This window comes from Balaenoptera physalus, assembly GCF_965194825.1.
Source record: "Balaenoptera physalus genome assembly, chromosome: 11".
NCBI lineage: Eukaryota > Metazoa > Chordata > Mammalia > Artiodactyla > Balaenopteridae > Balaenoptera > Balaenoptera physalus.
The window spans coordinates 14,496,792-14,518,954 of NC_138896.1; the positions used below are offsets into that span (position 1 = coordinate 14,496,792).

General features: G+C 39.1%; 1 protein-coding gene and 1 long non-coding RNA gene across 3 annotated transcripts in view; both read left to right on the forward strand.

The window, feature by feature from the left end:
* RNF144B (ring finger protein 144B) overlaps positions 1-22,163 on the forward strand; it is a 163,870-nt gene that overhangs the window by 95,944 nt on the left and 45,763 nt on the right. For both annotated transcript variants that reach the window (XM_082415253.1, XM_082415252.1), the window contains exon 2: positions 3,993-4,196. In XM_082415253.1, the coding sequence (XP_082271379.1) occupies positions 4,029-4,196 (168 nt within the window). In that variant the 5' untranslated portion in view covers positions 3,993-4,028. The remainder of the gene's footprint in view (positions 1-3,992; positions 4,197-22,163) is intronic.
* On the forward strand, positions 4,203-19,735 carry LOC309638876. The gene is made up of 2 exons (XR_014251378.1): positions 4,203-13,329; positions 16,291-19,735. It is a non-coding gene; the product is annotated as an uncharacterized lncRNA (long non-coding RNA).

Sequence of the window (22,163 nt, forward strand, 5' to 3'; positions counted from 1 at the left end):
GGTGCTTAAGATTTTGTTTTTATAAAATTCCACTGCTTTAAAAATATTCAAAAGCCATCACTTTGGGGAACTAGGGTTCTGGTAGACAGAAAGATAAATCACTTCTTTTTGAAGAATTATTTTGGATTGTTCACCTCTCAAAGAGATGAAATATGTGACTTCTTTCCTCTGTCTCAGTCACAAGTTCTGCCTTGATTGGAATGCTTGGAATTTTTTTTTAAACAAAATTGGTCTCTGCTTTGTAAAATGTTTTTATGTTATAAGAATATATTTATATATATAATATATGTAGTTTACATTTATATGTATAAATTTTAAGCCACTTTATTGAGGTATGATTGACAGACCAAGAAGTGTACATATTTAATGTATAGAATTTGACGAGTTGAGAAGTAAGTATACACCTATGGAATAGCATGATGCCTGTGGTTAACAATACTGTATTGTATACTTAAAAATTTGCCAAGGGTAGATCTTTTTTTTTTTTTTTTAATTTATTTATTTTATTTATTTTTGGCTGTGTTGGGTCTTCGTTGTGCGTGGGCTTTCACTAGTTGGCGTCAAGTGGGGGCTGCTCTTCATCCCGGTGCACAGGCTTCTCACTAAGGTGGCTTCTCTTGTTGTGGAGCACGGGCTCTAGGCCCGCGGGCTTCAGTAGTTGCGGCTCGTGGGCCCTAGAGCACAGGCTCAGTAGTTGTGGCGCACGGGGCCTTAGTTGCTCCGAGGCACGTGGGATCTTCTTGGACCAGGGTTCGAACCCATGTCCCCTGCATTGGCAGGCGGATTCTTAACCGCTGCACCACCGGGGAAGTCCCGCCAAGGGTAGATCTTATGTTACGTGCTCTTAATCATGCACACACAAAACAATGATAAATAAAGGGGGCAGGAGGAAGCTTTTGGAGGTGATAGATATTTTTATATTTTTACAACTTTGATTTCATAGCCTATAGGCATGTAACTCACAAACTGAGTAAAACCTTATGTATATGGCAAGGGACAAGATTACGTTTCAGATGGCCTTGATTCACACAACTTCTCGCCCTGCCTTCAAAAGAAGACTATTTCAAAGAGATAACCTTTTAAGAAGTATCCCATTATGTCTTTGTTTTTCAAGTACATCGGCCTGTTAAATGTCCCCTTCTAAAAAATAGATTGAGACTGTGAGAAAAAAATGACTTTCTTGAAGAACACCTTGCTCTCTTGCCTAGGCTGGGACAACAGGATTTATCTATTCTCGACAGCTTCTTCCAAATGGGCTGTTAGTGTAATTGACATTTGTGGTGTGGGATGTTTCTGGCCTATGTCATTTCCCATCTTCCCTACACAGGAAGCATTTACTGGCTACATTTCTTCTTCTTGTGTGACTCGGGATTTCTCTTTTTGAGGGGGGAAATAACTCAGAATATGTTGTATGAGCAGTGTTGGGAAAATAGAGATGAAAAGACAGGTGAAAAGACATTTTCGATAAGGTGATGTGTGTTATCAACGGGAGAGTCTTGGAGAAGAAAACAGGCGATAGTTGTGTTAAGTATAAACTGGGAACAGGGGAGAAGTAAAATCATTCACTTTTACCCCTAATTGACCCTAAAGGGATTTTTTTTCTTTAAACTTTAAAATCCTGGATTTGATGTGCAGGTTGATTTGAATTTAATTTGCTCTTGGATGATAGATCGTCAATAGTTAATTGAATAAGAACACTGTGTCTTGAACCATATTGGTCTTTTCCCGAGAAATATCTATCATATTGGAAGCCAGTCATTGGTTAGCTTCCTATTTAAATTATTTTTGATCAAGTCTTTTACTACTACTTAAGGAGCAGGTGATAAACCGTAAACACTTCAGGTCACTAGAGTTAGAAACTGTTGACTCTTTCTGACGTGACACTATGAAAGTTAGTGCAGTTAGATCTCATAGATTTTTTTTCTTTCTAATCTAATCTGTTTTTTTCTCCCATATTTTAGTACTTTTGTACTAATATATGGAGACTTAAGTCGCTGTGGGGCTGTATAACCAATTATGAATATGTAAAATAATTTCTTTTGCCCAAAAATTGGGAGGAAGAGAGTCTGGTTCTTCTGGGGGAAGAGGATACAATTATTTCTATGGCCAAATTTATTAGAATTGGCCATACTCTGTTAAAATAGTAAGAACTTAAGGATTTTGCTTTTATTTAATCAGAACATGAAATTTCTTGATGCGATATAAACTATGGATATGTAGGGAAATTATTTTCACAATTATCTTACCTCTTTTAAAGATATTCTGAATAAAAACAATCTAGTGGAAGGGCTTCGGTTATAATTTTTATTTTTCGGTGTAGAAATATCCTTTCCTATAGTCATGCTATGTGTAGAGACAAATTTTATTCTTCAGTGATCTTATGATAGCCATAGTCATGGAATTCACCTCTTTCTCTTTCTCTCTTTCCCTCCCTCTTCCTATATCTCTCTCTCCCTGCTACATCCCTCCACATAGTATCCATTTGTGAGGCAGTTCTTGTGTAATGGACCAGGCACTGGACTTGGCCTCAGAAGATGGAGGTTTGAGTTTAGCTATGCCGTGTATAAGCTCTGAGAACTTTGGCAGATTACTTAACTTCTCAGGACCTCAATTCATCTATAAAATGAAGGAAATAATCATTGTGGTTGCAAAACATTAAATGAAATAATGCATGTGAAGGAACACAATTAAAACTGACACCTTATTGAAATTTTTTTTTAATTAATTTATTTATTTTTAATTGTGTTGGATCTTCGTTGCTGTGTGCAGGCTTTCTCTAGTTGTGGCGAGCGGGGGCTACTCTTCATTGCGGTGTGCGGGCTTCTCATTGAGGTGGCTTCTCTTGTTGTGGAGCACAGACACTAGGCGTGCGGTCTTCAGTAGCTGTGGCGTGTGGGCTCAGTGGCTGTGGCACACGGGTCAGTAGTTGTGGCTTGTGGGCTCTAGAGCGCAGACTCAGTAGTAGTGGTGCACGGGCTTAGTTGCTCTGCGGCACATGGGATCTTCCCAGACCAGGGCTCAAACCCGTGTCCCCTGCATTGGCAGGTGGATTCTTAATCACTGAGCCACGAGGGAAGCCCTGAAATTTTTTTTATTGGAGTAAAATATACATAACAAAATTTATCATTTCAACCATTTTAACTGTAATTCAGTGGTATTAAGTACATTCACAATGTTGTCCAACCGTCACACTATCCATTTCTAGAACTTTTTCATCGTGCCAGAAACTCTGTATTCGTTAAGTGATAACTCTCCATTTGCCCTTCCTCCAGCTCTTCGTAATCACCTTTCTACTTTCTGTCTTTGTGAACTTGACTGTTCTACATACCTCATGTAAAAGGAATCATACAATATTTGCCCTTTTGTGTCTGGCTTATTTCACTTAGCATAATGTCTTCAAGGTTCATCCGTGTTGTAGCATGTGTCAGAATTTCATTCCTTCTTAAAGCTGAGTAGTATTCCATTGTACATTTATATCACATTTTGTTTATCCATTCATCCGTTGATGGACATTTGGATTGTTCCCACCTTTTGACTGTTGTGAATGATGCTACTATGAACATTGGTGTGCAAGTATCTGTTTGAGTCCCTGCTTTGAATTCTTTTGGGTGTACACCCAGAAGTGAAATTTCTGGATCATATGGTAATTCTATGTTTAACTTTTTGAGTGACATTCTCTTTTTAAGTATTTTTTGAATCTGTCGAATTGGTCATGGCAATGCGATTCCTAAATGGTGTGTTTGTTCATAGTAGTCTTTTAATTTCCATAGTTGACTTGATATGAGTCAGGACAATGAGGTCACCTTACATTTCAGGACTCTAGGAATAGGTTGCCAAGGTGATAAGCTCTCTAATCCATGGTTCCAGAAATGCATTTGCTGTACACTTAGATCATTGAGGGTGAGGATTTGCCCTGCTGGTGCCCAGATGTGTTGGTTAAACAATAGCTGTATCAATGGATATAATATTTTCTGCTTTGGGCCTTTCTGTAGGGATTGAGGAGACTGAAGAACGCTGAAGACAGGCTGATGGGCTCAGTTGGTAGGCTCCACTATCTCACCATGACCGCTGCCGAAAATCCCACACCTGGAGACCTAGCTCTGGCCCCCCTCGTCACTTGCAAACTCTGCCTGTGTGAACAGTCTCTGGACAAGATGACCACACTCCAGGAATGCCGGTGCATCTTTTGCACAGCTGTAAGTTTACCCTGATGCTTTCATCATGAGAAAATACAAAGGGAAGAGTTGTAAAAATACAGGATATACTTCTGTGACTTACCGAGAAGCCAAAGTTTGCTACAATATGATTCTGCTTGGGAGAGCAATTCCACATTTGGATATGATTCCAAATACTATCTTGAATAGTAAGCCCGATATTTACTGGGGTTTAGGCAAAGTGTAATACGTATATGAAGTTTAATTATTGGTTGAATAAGCAGCATCTTTCTGTTCTTAAAGCTCTAGCTAAGGAACAAAATAGACATTTTAAACATGCCTTAGTTAACTACCATCTGTAAGAAGCTCATCAAGTGTTTTGAATGATGGAGAAATCAGGTAGCAATTTGTTGAATTTTCCTTCATGTACTTGCTCATCTCCTACAAAGCACATGGTATGAAACTGTTTTACTTTGTCGAATTTCCTTTTTAAATTTTTTTTCCTATTTTCACAATATGCCGAATGCTGCTTATTCCTCATAACAAATATAACCCTATAGATCTTCAGATGTGGGCTTGTCTCTTTTAGTTTGGCACTTGGTATCAAGGCCTGTGACCTTGATTGCATGTATCCCTGAAGGTTGGTTGGTTAAAGAATAAAGATAGGAAATGGACTCATGGGTTCATGGGGACTCCTAGAAGCGTGAACCAGGTGGTCTTGTTCAAATTTTCATTTATTAAAGCATTTTTTGAGCTCCTACTCTGTGCTAGGCACTTGATGTTGGGAATATAAAGATAAGTAAAATACTCCCCACAGAAAAGATGGACACATTGCAGGAACTATACAAGAGTTTGGTGAAATCAGGGATGGCTAGACGTAACATTACCACAGGAGTGCCTCACCCACTTTAGGAGTGGGAGGGGCATTCCTGGTGGCAGTGCTCTCTGACCTGAGGCCTTAAACAAGAGATTGTAAACTGATGCCTGTGGGCCACATCAGGCCTCAACACATTTTTGTTTGCATCCCCAATTGAGAAATTTCAAATAACAAATTGGTAAATTTTTCATGAAAAAATGAAAAAGTAGTAAGATATAGCTACTCTGGGCCTGTATTCATAGGCCCAGAAATAAATGATCTTTCCTCTATTTATGGTACCTACCTCTCTCCTGTGTGTTTGAATTAGCTACACTTTTAAACTAAGGATGGATTAAGAGTCAGCTAGGAAGAGTGCTGGGCATTTCAGCATGGTAGAGGGGAGGGCCTTATGCCTAAATTACAGTAGTCACTGTTTATCTTTGCTTTGGTAGGCCTTGTATGGGCAGACTGTTAATATTTATTATACAATAAGTATAATAATCACCAGCCAAATGTGGGTTTAATACCCCTGACTTGTGAAGGAAATTGACCAGTTTAGATACAGTGATCAGTGCTTAAATCAACAGGAGTAAGGAGAAAGAAATCATTTAGGAAATACTGGAATAATTTATAAAAAGACATTTTACTAAGCATACTTTTTTAAAAAAAACAGTTAAGGTGAAATAAATTTTACTCCATCTCTTTTTTTCTAAGTTAATTTAACTAACATGACACATTTTCTAGCTAGTTTATATCAATTTTCTTAAATTCTTTTGGATTGAGGATTAGGGTAGAGAGAAGGGTGGGAATAATTTTTAGGTAAAAAGGAAAGTGACTAAAATCCTTTCCTTATGTTTTCAACTGTAGGATCCAAAGATGGCAAAGAATAGTATCCTTTATCCCTTTATTCAACAGATATCTAGTGAGCAGCATTTGTGTGTCCCAGGAATTGTTCTAGGCACTGCGATTTATCAGTTAAAGAAACAAAACCCAGCATAGATCCTTGCTCTTAGGAACTTATATGCTATCAAAGGAGTTACATAATAAATAATTAGCATACTAAATAGGTAAGTTACATACTAGTGGGTAATAGGGGCTTAGAAAAAAAGCAGAGCAGGAGGTTAGGAGTGTGGGGACCAGGATGTTACACTGATAGTTGGGTGGACAGAAGGAGGCTTCAGTAAATGATGTTTATGCTGGTTCTTCCTCATCTTGTCAGCGTGTGTTACTTGGCAGGAAGTAAGGAAATGGCCTTGTCATCACGGGGCAGCTTCAGTTTCCTTTGGTCTTACTTTGTTTCTGAGTGCTGTGCTTCAAAACTGTTTTCTTTGACTTTCTCACATCGCTTTCGGACCTTTGCTAATCCTTGAAACAAATGAGTCAGAAGCAACATTTGGTTAAAGCCAGAGTGGAAATTTTTGTCTGAGGGTTAATGATGTTTCAAAGCAGGATATGGAATTCACTTTTTGCAATGAGATCTCAAAGAGCAGAATTCAAATTTGTGCGTCAACGTTGGATAAAGAATACACAAACAAGCAAAGGCTGTGTTTCATAGTCACAGATTGCTGCCACTGCCATATTACTGTTTCCATAGATCTTAGTTTCCAGTTAAAGACAGCACAACTGCTTCTTAGTTCTCCTTCAACAGCGTGGGGGTAGGAGTTAATACAATTAGATTATTCTTTTTTTTTTTTTAATTTCCTCTTTTTTTTTTAAACATCTTTATTGGGGTATAATTGCTTTACAATGGTGTGTTAGTTTCTGCTTTAGAACAAAGTAACTCAGTTATACATATACATATGTTCCCATATCTCTTCCCTCTTGCATCTCCCTCCCTCCCACCCTCCCTATCTCACCCCTCTAGGTGGTCACAAAGCACAGAGCTGATCTCCCTGTGCTATGCGGTTGCTTCCCACTAGCTATCTATTTTACATTTGGTAGTGTATATATGTCCATGCCACTCTCTCACTTTGTCACAGCTTACCCTTCCCCCTCCCCATATCCTCAAGTCCATTCTCTAGTAGGTCTGCAATTAGATTATTCTGTCATTTAGATTCATACTTCCTCATTGTTGGGGAGTGCTCAAAAGCAGAAAGACAAATGGCTTGGTATTTTTGGTATCCCTCCAACTTGGGAACTTTTCATTGCTGTAAACATTAACCTTCCCTGGCTTCCCAATACCCCATTTTCTATGATCTGCCAAAATAGTAAGCTGTATGTGTTTGATTACATTAGTGTCTATAAATTTGCAGTTGATACCAGACTCACCTGAAATACTATTCTAACATTTCTGTTAGAGCTCTTATTTCTTCTTTTTAAAAACTAGTTTAAAAATGTATCTGAGGGTTACTGATGTTAAAAACCAGTTAAAAATACCAGTTAAAAATGTGTCTGATTCCCCCAGATTTTGATTTGCGTTCCAATTAAAGATATTAAATGTGTTTTGTGTTTTCAAGGCTGAAAAGAAACCTGTGACATGTTTTAATAGGCTATATACTACTAGTTCCCAATTTTAAGTATGATTGGATGACATCTTCCAATTATTGGCTGGGAAAGCCTTCTTGTGCATGCCATATATTTAAAATGGTTTTGCTAAGATAGTTCCCTCTTCCCCCTCCCATGAGGAGAATGTCCAAATGTAATGGTTCTCCTGCTAGAGATGGTGCTATACTTGTATATTTTCATCAGTTCAATAAAGCTCTTTATACATTCTGTCCTTGTCCTGTTTTCCCTAAGAAACAGTGTGATCAGTGTGCTTGGAGAGTACAGGATGGACAGTGTCTGACTGGACCACTGGCTGTTGGCCAGCTCAGACCTGGCGCTTAAGCAGGTGTTCCCTAACCCAAGGGTGTTCCATGACCCTCCAGCTCTGTTTCCAAGTCAAATTAGCTTGGAAACGTGTATGTTTTCTAGTCCTCTCTTGGAGGCATGTAAAACATAATTGCATTTTAGAGACTCTGTGAAATCTTGTGGTTAGAAAGAAAGCAAAGGGACCCTGTTGACCTTCTCCTGATGAAGCATTTCCGTTTGACCAATGCCACCTTTTTTCTTGAGTGGAATACCTATTAATTTCCCCACAACCAGTGCATGGAAGAATGCCGCTTTGACTTACCCCATGGATGTAATTCTTGATTTAAATGACATCCAGAGAAAGGAAGGGGACAGATGTTGCTTCAAATAATCCATCGATGTATCTAGTTTCTTGTTAAAAGAAGCTTTACCGGGCTTCCCTGGTAGCGCAGTGGTTGAGAATCTGCCTGCCAATGCAGGGGACACGGGTTCGAGCCCTGGTTTGGCAAGATCCCACATGCCGCGGAGCAACTGGGCCCGTGAGCCACAATTACTGAGCCTGCGCGTCTGGAGCCTGTGCTCCGCAACAAGAGAGGCCGCGATAGTGAGAGGCCCGCGCACTGCGATGAAGAGTGGTCCCCGCTTGCCGCAACTAGAGAAAGCCCTCGCACAGAAACGAAGACCCAACACAGCCATAAATAATAATAAAAAAAAAAAAAGAAGAAGAAGAAGCTTTACCATGTTCTATTTGAGAAGATGGTTTCTGTTAGACTGTTTGCTCAGATTTAACATAGAGAAGAAAGTATAGTATGAAGCAAAGGAAGCTAAATATACGGACAGAAATGGGTGGAGCTCTCACTAGCATGACTTAAGTCGTGAATCATTAGGTGCATCACGGAGCCAAAGAAGTTGATATTGTGGGGTTATAGAGAGAGGTGTTGTAAAATTACTTGTTGTACTTGAAAGTTAAATATCTCAGGGACATTAGTCTACTAATTAATAATATGGAAAAAGTCTCTCTCTCTCTCCCCACCCTCCCCCATGGATTTAAATAATGCAAATATGAAAATTCAAATTCCCCCTTTCTAGCTTTTGCAACACACTCTTTAAGATAATACCACACAATTATAATTCAAGGGAAAGAAAAAAAATTCACAAAAATCCATAATCAAAGGAGGGAAAATTTGTGGGTTTCTCCCTTGTGAGTGATATTTGCCTCTCTGATTTATTTTGGAAGCTATTTCTGTCAGCCACGAATTAAAGAATAATGAAAACACAGTTGTTGCTTGTTTTCATAACCTAGATAATTTCACCTAAAAAGAGTTAGTATGTTGGCATGGCCTATTTACCATTCAGATTAAAGACAGGATGTGCTGAGCAAAAAGAAAATAAAGTCCAGCCATATTCTTGCCTTTTTTCCATTACGTTTTGTTGGCTCTAAGTAGTTAGAACTCCTTTTACTATTCATTTCTCTGAGCCAAATGGATTTTCCAGTGTTTGAAAAAGTGAGAGGAAATATAAAGCTTTTTAGACCAAGCCCTTCTTTTCCTTGGGGCCTGTTGGGTGACCTTTAAGCAAGGCCCACATATAGCCTGGGAGACATTTACAGTGTGGGAAGATTTTCAGTGTGTGTGCGTGCATACGTCATGTATGTTTCTGAGTACATCCAAACATACATGCGCACCCACACGGATTGGTAACTTTCAAATGAAGCAAAGAACCTGCAGTGGTTCTTTCCTGGATTCTAACCGATATCTACATAAGGAGGAAGGAATGTCATTTTTCTATTCCCACCTCCATTCTTCCCTTCCAGTGTCGCACTCATAGTGGTTAAAAGTGCAGATGCAGAGCTAGGAAGACCCAGGCTCGTTTTCAGGCTTTGCTGTTTACTGGTGTATAACTTTAGGCAAGTTCTTTGGCTTCTGTGAAACTTAGTTTCTCACCTGTAGGATGAAGGGGGGGTAGTGGATAGTAGTATCTATCTTAGAGTGTTGTAGGAAGCATCAAATGAGAATCCCTGTACAGCAACTAGCACAGTCCCAAACCCCTAGTAAGTTAACATTATTATTCCCTCTTTCCTAAGTTCTGTCAGTATGCTGGGCTGTTCTGTTTTTCAAAAATGTTTTAGAGGAAGGAAGTCCTGTAAAGTCTTGACTTGCTTCCTCATTAGCCTTTTATAAAAATGTGGTTATACAATCCAAAAATAGGCAGAAGACCTACATAGACATTTCTCCAAAGAAGATATACAGATTGACAACAAACACATGAAAGGATGCTCAACATCACTAATCATTAGAGAAATGCACATCAAAACTACAGTGAGGTATCACCTCACACCGGTCAGAATGGCCATCATCAAAAAATCTACAAACAATACATGCTGGAGAGGGTGTGGAGAAAAGGGAACCCTCTTGCACTGCTGGTGGGAATGTAAATTGATACAGCCACTATGGAGAACAGTATAGAGGTTCCTTAAAAAACTAAAAATAGAACTACCGTACGACCCAGCAATCCCACTACTGGGCATATACCCTGAGAAAACCATAATTCAAAAAGAGTCATGGACCACAATGTTCATTGCAGCTCTATTTACAATAGCCAGGACATGGAAGCAACCTAAGTGTCCACTGACAGATGAATGGATAAAGAAGATGCGGCACATATATACAGTGGAATATTAGTCAGCCATAAAAAGAAATGAAACTGAGTTATTTGTAGTGAGGTGGAAAGACCTAGAGACTGTCATACAGAGCGAAGTAAGTCAGAAAGAGAAAAACAAATACCGTATGCTAACACATATTTATGGAATCTAAAAAAAAATAATAAAATGGTTCTGAAGAACCTAGGGGCAGGACGGGAATAAATATGCAGACGTAGAGAATGGAATTGACATGGGGAGGGGGAACGGTAAGCTGGGACAAAGTGAGTGAGAGAGTGGCATGGACATATATACACTACCAAATGTAAAATAGATAGCTAGTGGGAAGCAGCCGCATAGCACAGGGAGATCAGCTTGGTGCTTTGTGACCACCTAGAGGGGTGGGATAGGGAGGGTGGGACGGAGACACAAGAAGGAGGAGATATGGGGATATATGTATACATATCGCTGATTCACTTTGTAATACAGCAGAAACTAACACAACATTGTAAAGCAATTATACTCCAATAAAGATGTTAAAAAAAAAAAAGGTGGTTATATGGGTGATTTCAACTCACTAGTACTCTGAGACACCCACAGATTAGCAGTTAGGGTTGAGAAAGAGAAATTTCTCTCTTGGATTTGTCCAAAGAGTGGCTAACGGCTGCGTGTTTCAACTGAAGACCTAGCAGTAGGACTTACAGGAAAAACCAAAAACCAACACAACTTGGAAAGTCAATAGATGAGGACATTTCTGGTGGATGTAAAAGATTCAGATGGAAGTGTCTCAAGCTAACGTTTAAGAGCTGCTGACCCCCAATAAGAATATAGTAATATAATTACTTACTGGCTTGATATGTTTAATCTAGTATCATTTTAAGTATCTTTTACTGAGAACTCTGTGGAACTTCAGGAAATAATGAGGCATCTTACTCCAGCAATGTTATGGAAAAATTTTCTGTCATCTCTTCTGGTCATGTGACCTGCCAGCCTTTCCTGAAGTTTTAAAATCTCCAGCTCCCTGGATTCCCATGTCTTCTAGTAGTACTAAATAGACAGAAGTAAATTCTGCCAGTTCAGAGCCCTCTCTTGCTCTGTTGGTTTCTGGTACTAAAATATACTGGCTTGCAAGGTTGGTTTTATGCTTTCCCTTAACTTTATCTTGGATGATCAATGGTGAGTTGGTAAATTTATCTTTGTCTTTGTTTATTTGTAAATGACCTCAATATTCTTGCTGCTTATGCTTGATTGGAGTTTTAATGATAAAACTATGATGACTTGTATATTTGGCAGTCAAGCCACTGGTTTAAAAACACAAATTTTGATACTCTCTTTTTCCACTGACAACTGAGTGGCTGCAGGTCAGATAGCATCTGAGAAATAAGAGCAAACTGTAGTAGCGTGAGAAATGGATTAGAGATGACTTAAGGAGGAGCTGGCTTCCTGGACCTATGATCTCATCCATTGCCTAATGCTTACCACTTACTTATTCAAGGAAAGTGGTAAAATGTGGTCAAAGGAAAGAGCAGCAGAGAGAACCATGCTCTTAAGGCCCTAATGATGGTGTCATGGCATCATAGTGCTAGAATTGGAAGGGACCTTAGATCTAATGCCCCTGCCTTCCTAGTGAAAGAAGTTCCTTTCCTGGATGCCAGAATGGCTTGACATTTAAGAGAATAGATTTCAAATCTGGTTGTCTGGGCTTCATTTATTCAGCAAAGATTTATTGTGCCATGCACAGTTCTGATGGTGAAGATACAGTCATAAATAATCAGATCAAGGTCTGGTTTTCAAATAGGTCACAGGTTAGTGCAAGACACAGACACTAACAAGTAAATACAGAAGTCAGATGATGATATGAGCTCTGAAGAAAAACAAAGCAGGCGGAAGGGGATAGGGAAAGCTAAAGGAGAGGGGGTTTCTATTTTGCTTTAGATGGTCAGGGAAGTCTCACTGACAAGGTGTTATAGTTAGCCCTCTGTATCTGCGGATGCAGAACTGAGGAATGTGGAAGGCCGACTGTACTATGCTGTATTATATAAGGGACTCGAGCATCAGTGGATTTTGTTATCTGGCGGGGGTGCTGGAACCAACCAACCCGCCCACCCCGTGGATACAGAGGGTTGACTGTATTTAAGCAGAGACCTGAAAAACATGGGGGACAAACTGTATAGATGCCTGGGAGAAGAGAGTTTTAGGTAGAGGGAAGCAAAGGTCCTAAGCTGGAAGTGTGCTTGATATGTTCAGATACAGCAAGGAGGCCAGTGTGCGTGTGCATGCATGTGTATGTGCGTGCGTGCGTGTGTGTGTGTGTGTGTGTGTGTGTGTGTGTATGTAGGGAGATCAGACATGAGGTCAGAGAGATAGTGGTGTTTGTGGGTAGGACCTTGCAGGCTATGGTAAGAATTTCGACATTAGGTTGATGTGAGAACAGAAACCTTTGGAGGGTTTTAACCCACAGTGTAACATGATGTAATTTTTTTTTCCCCGTTTTATTTTATTTTTTATGTTTTTTTTTTGGATCTAATGTTGTTTTAAATGGATCACTGTATTAATAAGTGTTCTCCAGAGAAACAGAACCAATAAAAATATGTATGTATGTGTGTATACACATGCTCTTACATATATGTATATATATGCAGATGTATGTATGTGTATATATGTAAGAGCATATATATATACATACATATATATACACACATACATATCTTTTATTGGTTCTGTTTATTATTAGGATTCTGTTTTCTCTTAGATTTATTATAAGGAATTGGCTCATGCAGTTATGGAGATGAAGTCTCATGACCCACTGTCTGTAAGCTAGAGACTCATCAGAACCAGTGGTGTGGTTCCACTCTGAGTCTGAAGGCCTGAGAATGATGAGAGCCAGTGATGTAAGTTCCAGTCTGAGGGCAGGAAAAGACCAATGTTCCAGCTCATACAGTCAACCAGAGAGAGTGAATTCTCCCTTCCTCCACCTTTTTGTTCTATTCAGGCCCTCAACTGATTAGATGAGGCCCATCTACATGGTGGGTTGGGGGGCAGGTGGATCTGCTCTACTCAGTCTATCAACTTGGATGCTAATCTCATCTGGAAACACCCTCACAGACACACCTAGAAATAATGTTTAACCAAATACCCAGGTATCCCATGGCCTAGTCAAGTTAACACATAAAATTAACCATCACAATCACCCTGCCAGCTGTGTAGAGGATGTACTACAGGGGCAGGGGTGAAAGCATGGAGACTAGTTAGAAGGTAAATTTGATAATCCAGGCCAGAAATGATAGTGGCTTGGACCAGCAGGTGGTAGCCATTTATGTCTTTGGATAGTCTGAGTCTTCATTTTCTTTTGTATAATTTAGGGATAATAATAAATCATTCTTTAAGGTTAGAGAGAAGATGTAGATAAAGCATGTAGTACAGTGCCTGGAATACAGCTAGCATGTGTAGCTCTACTGGTTTTGGTGTGATCATCTAGATTTTGCTTGAAAGCATCCAGGATTGGGACATAACATAACACTAGCTATTCAGTTATTGGAAATTCTAATTCTAAATTATCTTTTTCTTCTGCATTGATTTGAAACCTGTTTCTATATAAATTCTGCTTATTAGTATGAGTTCTATTCTCTAGAATAAAATTGGTTGAAATCAAATTTTTATTCTACTCACTAGCCCTATATTATTTGAATGAAGGTTATCTTTCTGTTAGAGGGCAAGGACAAGGTTACTCATTAAAAATTCACCCACAGGGCTCTGTCCAATGTGGGAATGTTAATAAATTTGTTCCCCCTTCCCCTGGTTCGGTTGACACAATTCTTTTGGAACTAGCTTCATTTGCACAACATTCTTGACTTTGATCATTGGTTGAACAAGTACTTCAGGCTTTTCTACTTTCTTTTAGAAAAGCATATGGTATCAGGGTAGCAGGGTGGTTCTAGAAAATGGACCAAGATTTAATTTCTTTTTCACAAAGAAGGTTATAAACAGATAGTATGTTGGTAATCTGCACTTATATGTCTTTTTTTTTAAAGCATACCTTGCCAGTGCTTAATTCTTTGAACCACATAGCAAAATGTGATAGGCTGGACAAACATGCAAATCATGACCAGAGAGTGGGCAAAAGTGGGTGTCCAATGAGAGAACTTTCCCTTCCATCCACTGAGTCACAAAAGTTTATTCTTTTGAAGTATCACCTTTATTCCAATTTCCTCTAAGTCTATTCCCATCTAAGTCCTGATTCTACTCTTCCATTTGGTACTACTGTGTACCAGCCACTGTGCTAATTGTCTGCATAAGGTATAATCAGTCCAGCTCTCATGTGGGAAGCAGATCCACTGATAGAGGAAGTACAGTGTGCTGTGGGTTCATATGGGAACCCACTTAAACTAGACTTGAGGAGGTCAGGGAAGGTCTCCTGAGGGGATAAGGCCAAAAGATGAATAGGAGATTGATTGATGGACGTGCTACAGGGAAGAGGGGCAGCCATGTGTGAGGCACGGAACCAAGGAGGAGAGGTCTACTGAGGAACCCCACTGAAAGACATCCCTGGAACATGTTGTTGGAAGTATGGGTGTTCTTGGGCAGGAGGCTGGAAAGGCAAGCAGAGTCTTGTATGCCATGTTAAAGAGCATTATGGAGGCACTGGAAGGCTTTGTTTGGGTGTGGGGTGGGGAGGATGGCTTTGGCATATGGTTGAGAATGGTCTGAAAGTGCACAAAACTGGAGTAGGATGAAGGAGGGGGGGTGGGTAGAGCTCAGAGAACACCCTGGTCAACATATGCTATATTTATCATGGTAGACTGTACTTTTGAGGTATGGAGTATTTAAATTATTTTCATGTCCCCAATTTCTCCTCCTTCCTATCCATTTGGATACTACTGTCAGATTTCTTAAAATGTTGCTGTCATAATGCCACCACCATTATTAGGGATTCACGTGATCCTATTTGAATCATATTCCTTAGTGCTAACATTCAAGTTCCTCTAGGAACCGTTGCACAGTGTTTACCCAAATCACCTTCTGCTACTTCTTGTGTGTGAGGTATCTCATACCTCCAGGTCTTTACTTCTTCCTAGAATTGTCCTCTTTTCTTTCTTTTTTATTCCCCCTGCTCAATTTCTAATGATGTCTCATTGCTTGGTCAGGGCATACCTCTGCTCATTATTCAACAAATACTTATTTTGACAAGCAGAACACTAGATTGGGGAGGATTTGTTGATGAAAAGCTCAAACATGGTTCTTACCCTGGTAACATTTGAGTTATGTTACCTGAGTGTAAAATGATCATCTTCTCTGTGAAAGCATTTAGCATTTAAAATCTGATTTAAAAGATTTCATACAAATATCTGTATTGTCTTGTACTCTAGCTGTTTGGCATAGATCCATTTTATTTTTCCACCTAGACTTGAAGTTCACTGAGGGCAGAAAGCCAGGAAGGTAATTAGATATCATTAATGATCATTGTTGTTGTCATAATAATAGCAGCAAGCACTTATCCAACTTAGTGCAAGGCATCATTCTAAGTACTTTAACTTATTTCATCCATATCATGACCCAAATCAGTCATTAAAAAATATCTCTATTTTTGAAGATCATGAAGTAGATATACAGTAGTTGCCTGTTTACTAGTATAACAGTTTTTTGGATTTGTGTGCTCATGTTTTGAGGCCCAATCAGCCATCCCAAGCAAATCATTCACCTAATTGCCAGTTTCCAAAAGTACTGGGACAGGCAGGGGCAACTATGCCAGGACCAGATGGCTACTCCAGTTAACTTCAAGTACTTCTTCAAAGTTTGCAGTAATTTCAGTGTGACATGTGGAAGATTTTTGTTCCTCTTTTATCTCTTTGTAGAAATAGGAAGCCAACAGGCAAATGAAGGCCCCCAACAGAAGAGTGAGAAGAAAAAGCTACTTGGCTGAATTCTCTCTTCCCTTCAGTTGTCAACTCAGAATGGCTTTCAGTCTTAGACCTCAGCTAAATGCAAAGGTTTTGGTGACCAGTTTCCTATATGCTGATGGGGGTAGAGAATTTAATTAGAAATATAGTGAAATCTCAGTTACTTATTGTCTTCTATTCCATTTTTCCTTGTTCTCTTCTTTTTAAATTAAAAATTAACTTTTAATTTTAAATGTGACATGAGCTGGTTTTAAAACAAAGTTAAAAACCTTTCAAAGTATTGATTATATGAACAGTTCACCTGTACCCCCTTCTAGACTCTTTTTCTGTGTTAATATATAGAAACACATGGATGGATACGTATTCATACACATCACGTAATAGAGAAATGGGATCTGTAACTTGAGTTTTACAAATTGAACCTAGTGTTTTGTGGACATGTTTCTATATAATAATATACAGACCTACCTTCCTTTTTAAGTGCTACATAATGTTCTATGGTATGGCCGTATCAAAATTTATTGAACTAGGTCCCTCCTAATGATGGGCCAGTTTTTGCTATTATAAATAAACATTTTTGTACTTAAATAAATATGAAAATATATCTGAGATAAATTTCTAGAAGTGGAATTGCCTAAATAAAAGGTGTGTACATTTTAAATCATCACGTGTTGCCACGTTGCCTTTCCAAACTGTTGTGTCAGTTTACATTCCCACCAATGGTGTAGGAAAAAACCCCTTCTTTGACACTCTGGGTATTCTCCAAATTTTCACCTAGTCTAATCTGATATGTGAAAAGAACATACTATCTCATTGTTTAAATCCATGCTTCCTCTTTTAAAGGAGGAAGTTATTTGCAGCAAAACAAACTCATTTCATGAATCTATCTCTAAAAAATATGTGGCTCATCCAGTGCCAGTACAGTTTCAGCTGATTTTATACCTTGGTATTCACAGTGCTGTCAAATTAGAAAAATGGGCCCTGTCTGGAAAAGTATACACATAGGAGACATGAATGAATGAAAAAATAACGCTCATAGCGGTGGGCCTAAGGTGGTGGGAGATGCGTTATCACACACACACAAAAACTCTGTGTTCAGCGACAAGATGTTACTAAGTAGGAAAAGAAACTTAAAAATTTAGACAAGTGGCAGCCGAAAAGGTTATGAGTTAACTAGAAAATTCAATTAACTCTAAAACACCATTTTCTGAACATTTAAGTTAATCGAAGTTTGGTTAGGATATGGATTTCAGATATGCATGGAACCTCTTGCAATCAGGCTGGACACAGTCAGTGCCCCGTTTCTATGGAAGTAAATAGCTCTGTGTTAACCGAAAGCCTCAGTGGTTTTGAATCATTTCCCACCCCCAGTAAGGGGGTCCTTTTGGTTTGCCTCTTCTGGAAAGTGGTTGTGAGTTATTAGCCAAGTGAATGTAGGGTTTTAATTCAATCTTTTTGACCCTCTCTTTATTTACCTTAAAAAAAAGAAATCAAGGAAGGACAAGCAAGAGCATTTGAGTACCTACTATGTTATATTTATATTGTAAGAGAATTATTTTTTCCCCCATTTACTCTTACCCTGCAGTTTTACAGATCAAGAAACCAGTGCAGAGTTAAGTTGCTTGCCCAAGATCCATACTCTTAATTCCTGAATCATAGGGTAGTTTGGATGAAATAAGAACAATCTCTGTGAAAATACATAATGTACTGCCTAGCACGTCGTAGTATGTGCTCCCTAAATTTCATTTGTTAGCATGAACAATGGATGAGGCCCATATTAGGTTTTTGTAATCCTAAAAGTTTCTAAAGCTGGACAATGGCCTTTCTAATGCAAAATTGACAACTGGTTTTTATGTACATAAAAGGTGAGTCAGTACAAAGAAGATGTAAGTAGCAAATGATTTTAAAAAATCCAAGGAATTCCGGAGATCAGAGAGTATATGTATAATCTGAATACACTGGTGGCCATAGCCCAGGTTGAAGGGATTGAGGGGTGTGCTATGAACTTTCAACTGTGTGACCTCAGTCAAGTTATTTGAGGAAAACAAGGGCTGAGAGATTAAGAGGTCTGTTTTACACACCTGGAAGCTTCCAGTACACTTAGTGTATATTTAGATGTTGAAACTGAAGTCAGGGTTCAAACCCAGCCTTCCTAATTCAAAAATGAGTGTTCTTTCACCCCCTCATGCATCATGCTTGTGGAGTTACTGGCGTTCCCTAGAGGACGTCAGTCTTCTAATTATTTCCAAGTGCTTCCTGTGTGCTGAGGGTAATTAATGAATGAGGGACTCGAAAGCAAAGAGATCTTTACTGCAACTGGAAAAAAATATTTTATAGCTGTAAAAATTTCCTGGGTATAGTCTGAAATGCAGATCATTTTAATATGGAATGGTGTCTAGTTTTTGAATAATTCTGTGGTTTACGGGGTCAATAACCTTCAAAAGGAACAAAAGTAGTGTTTTCAAGTTATAAAGATTCCAGTATTTTCTCCTGCTTTCGTTCTAATGACACAGAAATCATGGTGAGGTAGGGGGGAAGTAAGCAAAGGCTGTGTCTCCATTAGACCTTGGTTTAAATCTCAATTCCTATATTTACCAGTCATGGGAACTTAGGGTAAGTTACCAAACTGCTTTGTGTGAGGTGGGAATAATTCTGTCTCAGAGTTGCTATGAAGATTAAACGAGATAATTTTAAGACGCGTACCATAGCTATCATAGGAGCTCGACAAATGTTCTTATTCCCATCACCTCCTCCTTTCTCCTGCCTCTCATGTAATGAGTATTTTAGTTCTAGGCCAGTGGTCCTCAAAGCAGCAGCATCAGGAGCAGCTGTGAACCTGTTAGAATTATAACTTCTTGAGCCCCACCCTAGACTTACTGAATTAGAAACTCTGGGGATGGGGTCCTGTGATCTGTGTTTCAGTTCCTCCTCCAGGGGTTTCCGATGCACTGGTCCAGAGTATTTGCAGAGCACTCTGTGAGTGAAGTACATATGAGTTGCTCACTATCATGTGCTTTGAAGAACCTGGGGGCAGGACAGGAATAAAGACGCAGACATAGAGAATGGACTTGAGGACACGGGGAGGGGGAAGGGTAAGCTGGGACGAAGTGAGAGAGTAACCCTGACATATATACACTACCAAATGTAAAACAGATAGCTAGTGGGAAGCAGCCGCATAGCACAGGGAGATCAGCTCCGTGCTTTGTGACCACCTAGAGGGGTGGGATAGGGAGGGTGGGAGGGAGAAGCAAGAGGGAGGAGATATGGGGATATATGTATATGTATAGCTGATTCACTTTGTTATAAAGCAGAAACTAACACACCATTGTAAAGCAGTTATACTCCAGTAAAGATGTTAAAAAAAAAATCCTTTAAAAAAAAACCAAAAAAAAAAGAAATTTTTTTAAAAAACAAATTTATTTATTTATTTATTTTTGGCTGTGTTGGGTCTTTAGTTGTGGCACACGGGCTTAGTTGCTCCGTGGCATGTGGGATCTTCCTGGCCCAGGGCTCGAACTCTTGTCCCCTGCATTGGCAGGTGGATTCTTAAACACTGCACCACCAGGGAAGCCCAAGATAAAAGAATTTTAACAATGAATATCTATATTCCCACCACCTCATAGATTCTAACATTAACTTTTTACTGTTCTTGCTTCGTCACACATCTGTTGTCCATCCCTTTAATTTATCCTTCTGTGCTTTGTATGATGTAGTTTTGTTTTGTTTTGTTTTGTTTTGTTTTGCTTTTTGGCCACACTGTGCAGCATGAGGGATCTTAGTTCCCTGACCAGGGATCGAACCCGTGCCCCCCGCAGTGGAAGCGCAGAGTCCTAACCACTGGACCGCCAGGGAATTTCCTATATGGTATAGTTTTAATACTCACTGTGAATTCTCTTGTAGAATGTAAGTACTGCATTCTCCAGTTGTTTGCTTAGATTGGTTGAATGGTTGTATTTTATGCAGATAACTTGCTTAGTCTTACGTCATGGCTAAAGGAGTTTCTTGACTCTTTATTATTTTGGGATTTGTTCCTTTCTGTGTTGCTGAGACCTTGTGTGCATTCTGAGAGAGTCAGAAGGGCTGCTTGAGAGTTCAAATAGGGACTCTTTAGGGACACAGGAGGAGGAGGAGGAAAGTGATAAATGAGTTCAGTGGAATCTACTGATGTTTAATCTGGGATGTGCTTATTCTCACTGCCTGTCCTGGGCCTGTTGGCTGGGACACTGGGGCCAGCTGAGGGCTGGCAGTTCTGAGGTCTAATGTTTCTTTGGAGGAAATGGAAGGATGTAAACTTGGCAAGCCTTCTTGTTGTTTTTTTTTTTCTCCTGGAACCATTGGTTGCATTTCTGGGTGTACTGTGTTGTTAAGATAGCACGGAGGGATCTGGCACAGAGGGATCCCTTTGGAACTAGTATCAGAATTGGGGCCTGCCTCTGTTAAGAAGGGCAGCACAGGTGAGACAAAAGGGAAAACCTCAGAATGGTCAACTGAAGAGTTATTGAATTACTCATGTTGGAAGCAGGTCTTTGCTCTCCTAGTGCCTGCTCCCTGCTCTGATTGAAATGTTCTTCCAGGTTAGCAGATTTAATTGGCTTCGTTGTGAGGACTGACAGGACTGCAGCATTTCCAGTGGGTTTATCTTCAGAGCTATTACTTTCTCCAAGTTTCTTAACTTAAATGTTTCATGATCACTTGAGATCAGGATAGAAGCTTTTGATCATTCTTGCTTGGTGGGAACTGGAGGTACTTTTAACTGGGGCCCAGATTTAATCTACCATATTGAATGACTGTTCTCAAACTTACGGGGTGGATCTGAGTACCCTTTTCCAGAAAAAGTAACAACACTATTTTAGGGTAAAGTGTTTCAAGATACTTTAAATTTTTATATATATTTAAAATTTGCATATATAATTTCCCCTTTAGACTTCCTTTACTATTTCTTCTGGAACTAGCTGATGCACGTATTCCCTATGAAGATGAATTTTCCAAAATGATATAAAGGCAGTGATGATGGACATATTTTCCTTCATTAGACCTGAGGGCATGGATGGTATTGAACCTAGTGGTTCTGACTTGGTTGCACGTTGGAATCACTTTGAGAGCTTAAAAATACTGATGCCAGTTCAGCAAGGTTTCAGAATACAAAATATAAAAACCAATTGTATTTCTATGTACTAGCAAAGAATAATATGATAATGGCATTAAGACAACAATTCTATTTATAATAATATCAAAAGGAATAAAATACTTGGGAATAAATTTTAAAAAAGAAGTACAAAGCTTATACTCTGAAAACTACAAAACATTGTTGAAAGAAATTCAAGAAGACTAAATACCCCATTTCATGGATTAGAAGACTTACTATTATTAAAAATGACAGTATTCCCCAAAACGGATCTACAGATTCAACACAATTCCTATCAAAATCCCAACCATCTTCTTTGCAGACATTGACGAGCTGATCTTAAATTCATATGGAAATTTGATGGACCTAGAATAGCCAAAACAATTTTGAAAAAGAAGCACAAAGTTGGAGAACTCACTTCCTACTTTCAAACTTACTACAGTGCTATAGTAATCAAAACTGTGTGATACCATCAAAAGGATAGACAGATAGATGAATAGAATAGAATTGAGAGTTCAGAAGTAAATTCTCATGTTGTCACTTGATTTTCATCAAGGGTGCCAAGGCAATTCAAAGGGGACAGAATAGTTTTTCAACAAATGGTGCTTAGACAACTGGATATCCATTTGCAAAAGAATGAAGTTGGACTGCTTCCTCACACCATCGACAAACGTTAACTCAAAAATGGATTATAGACCTAACT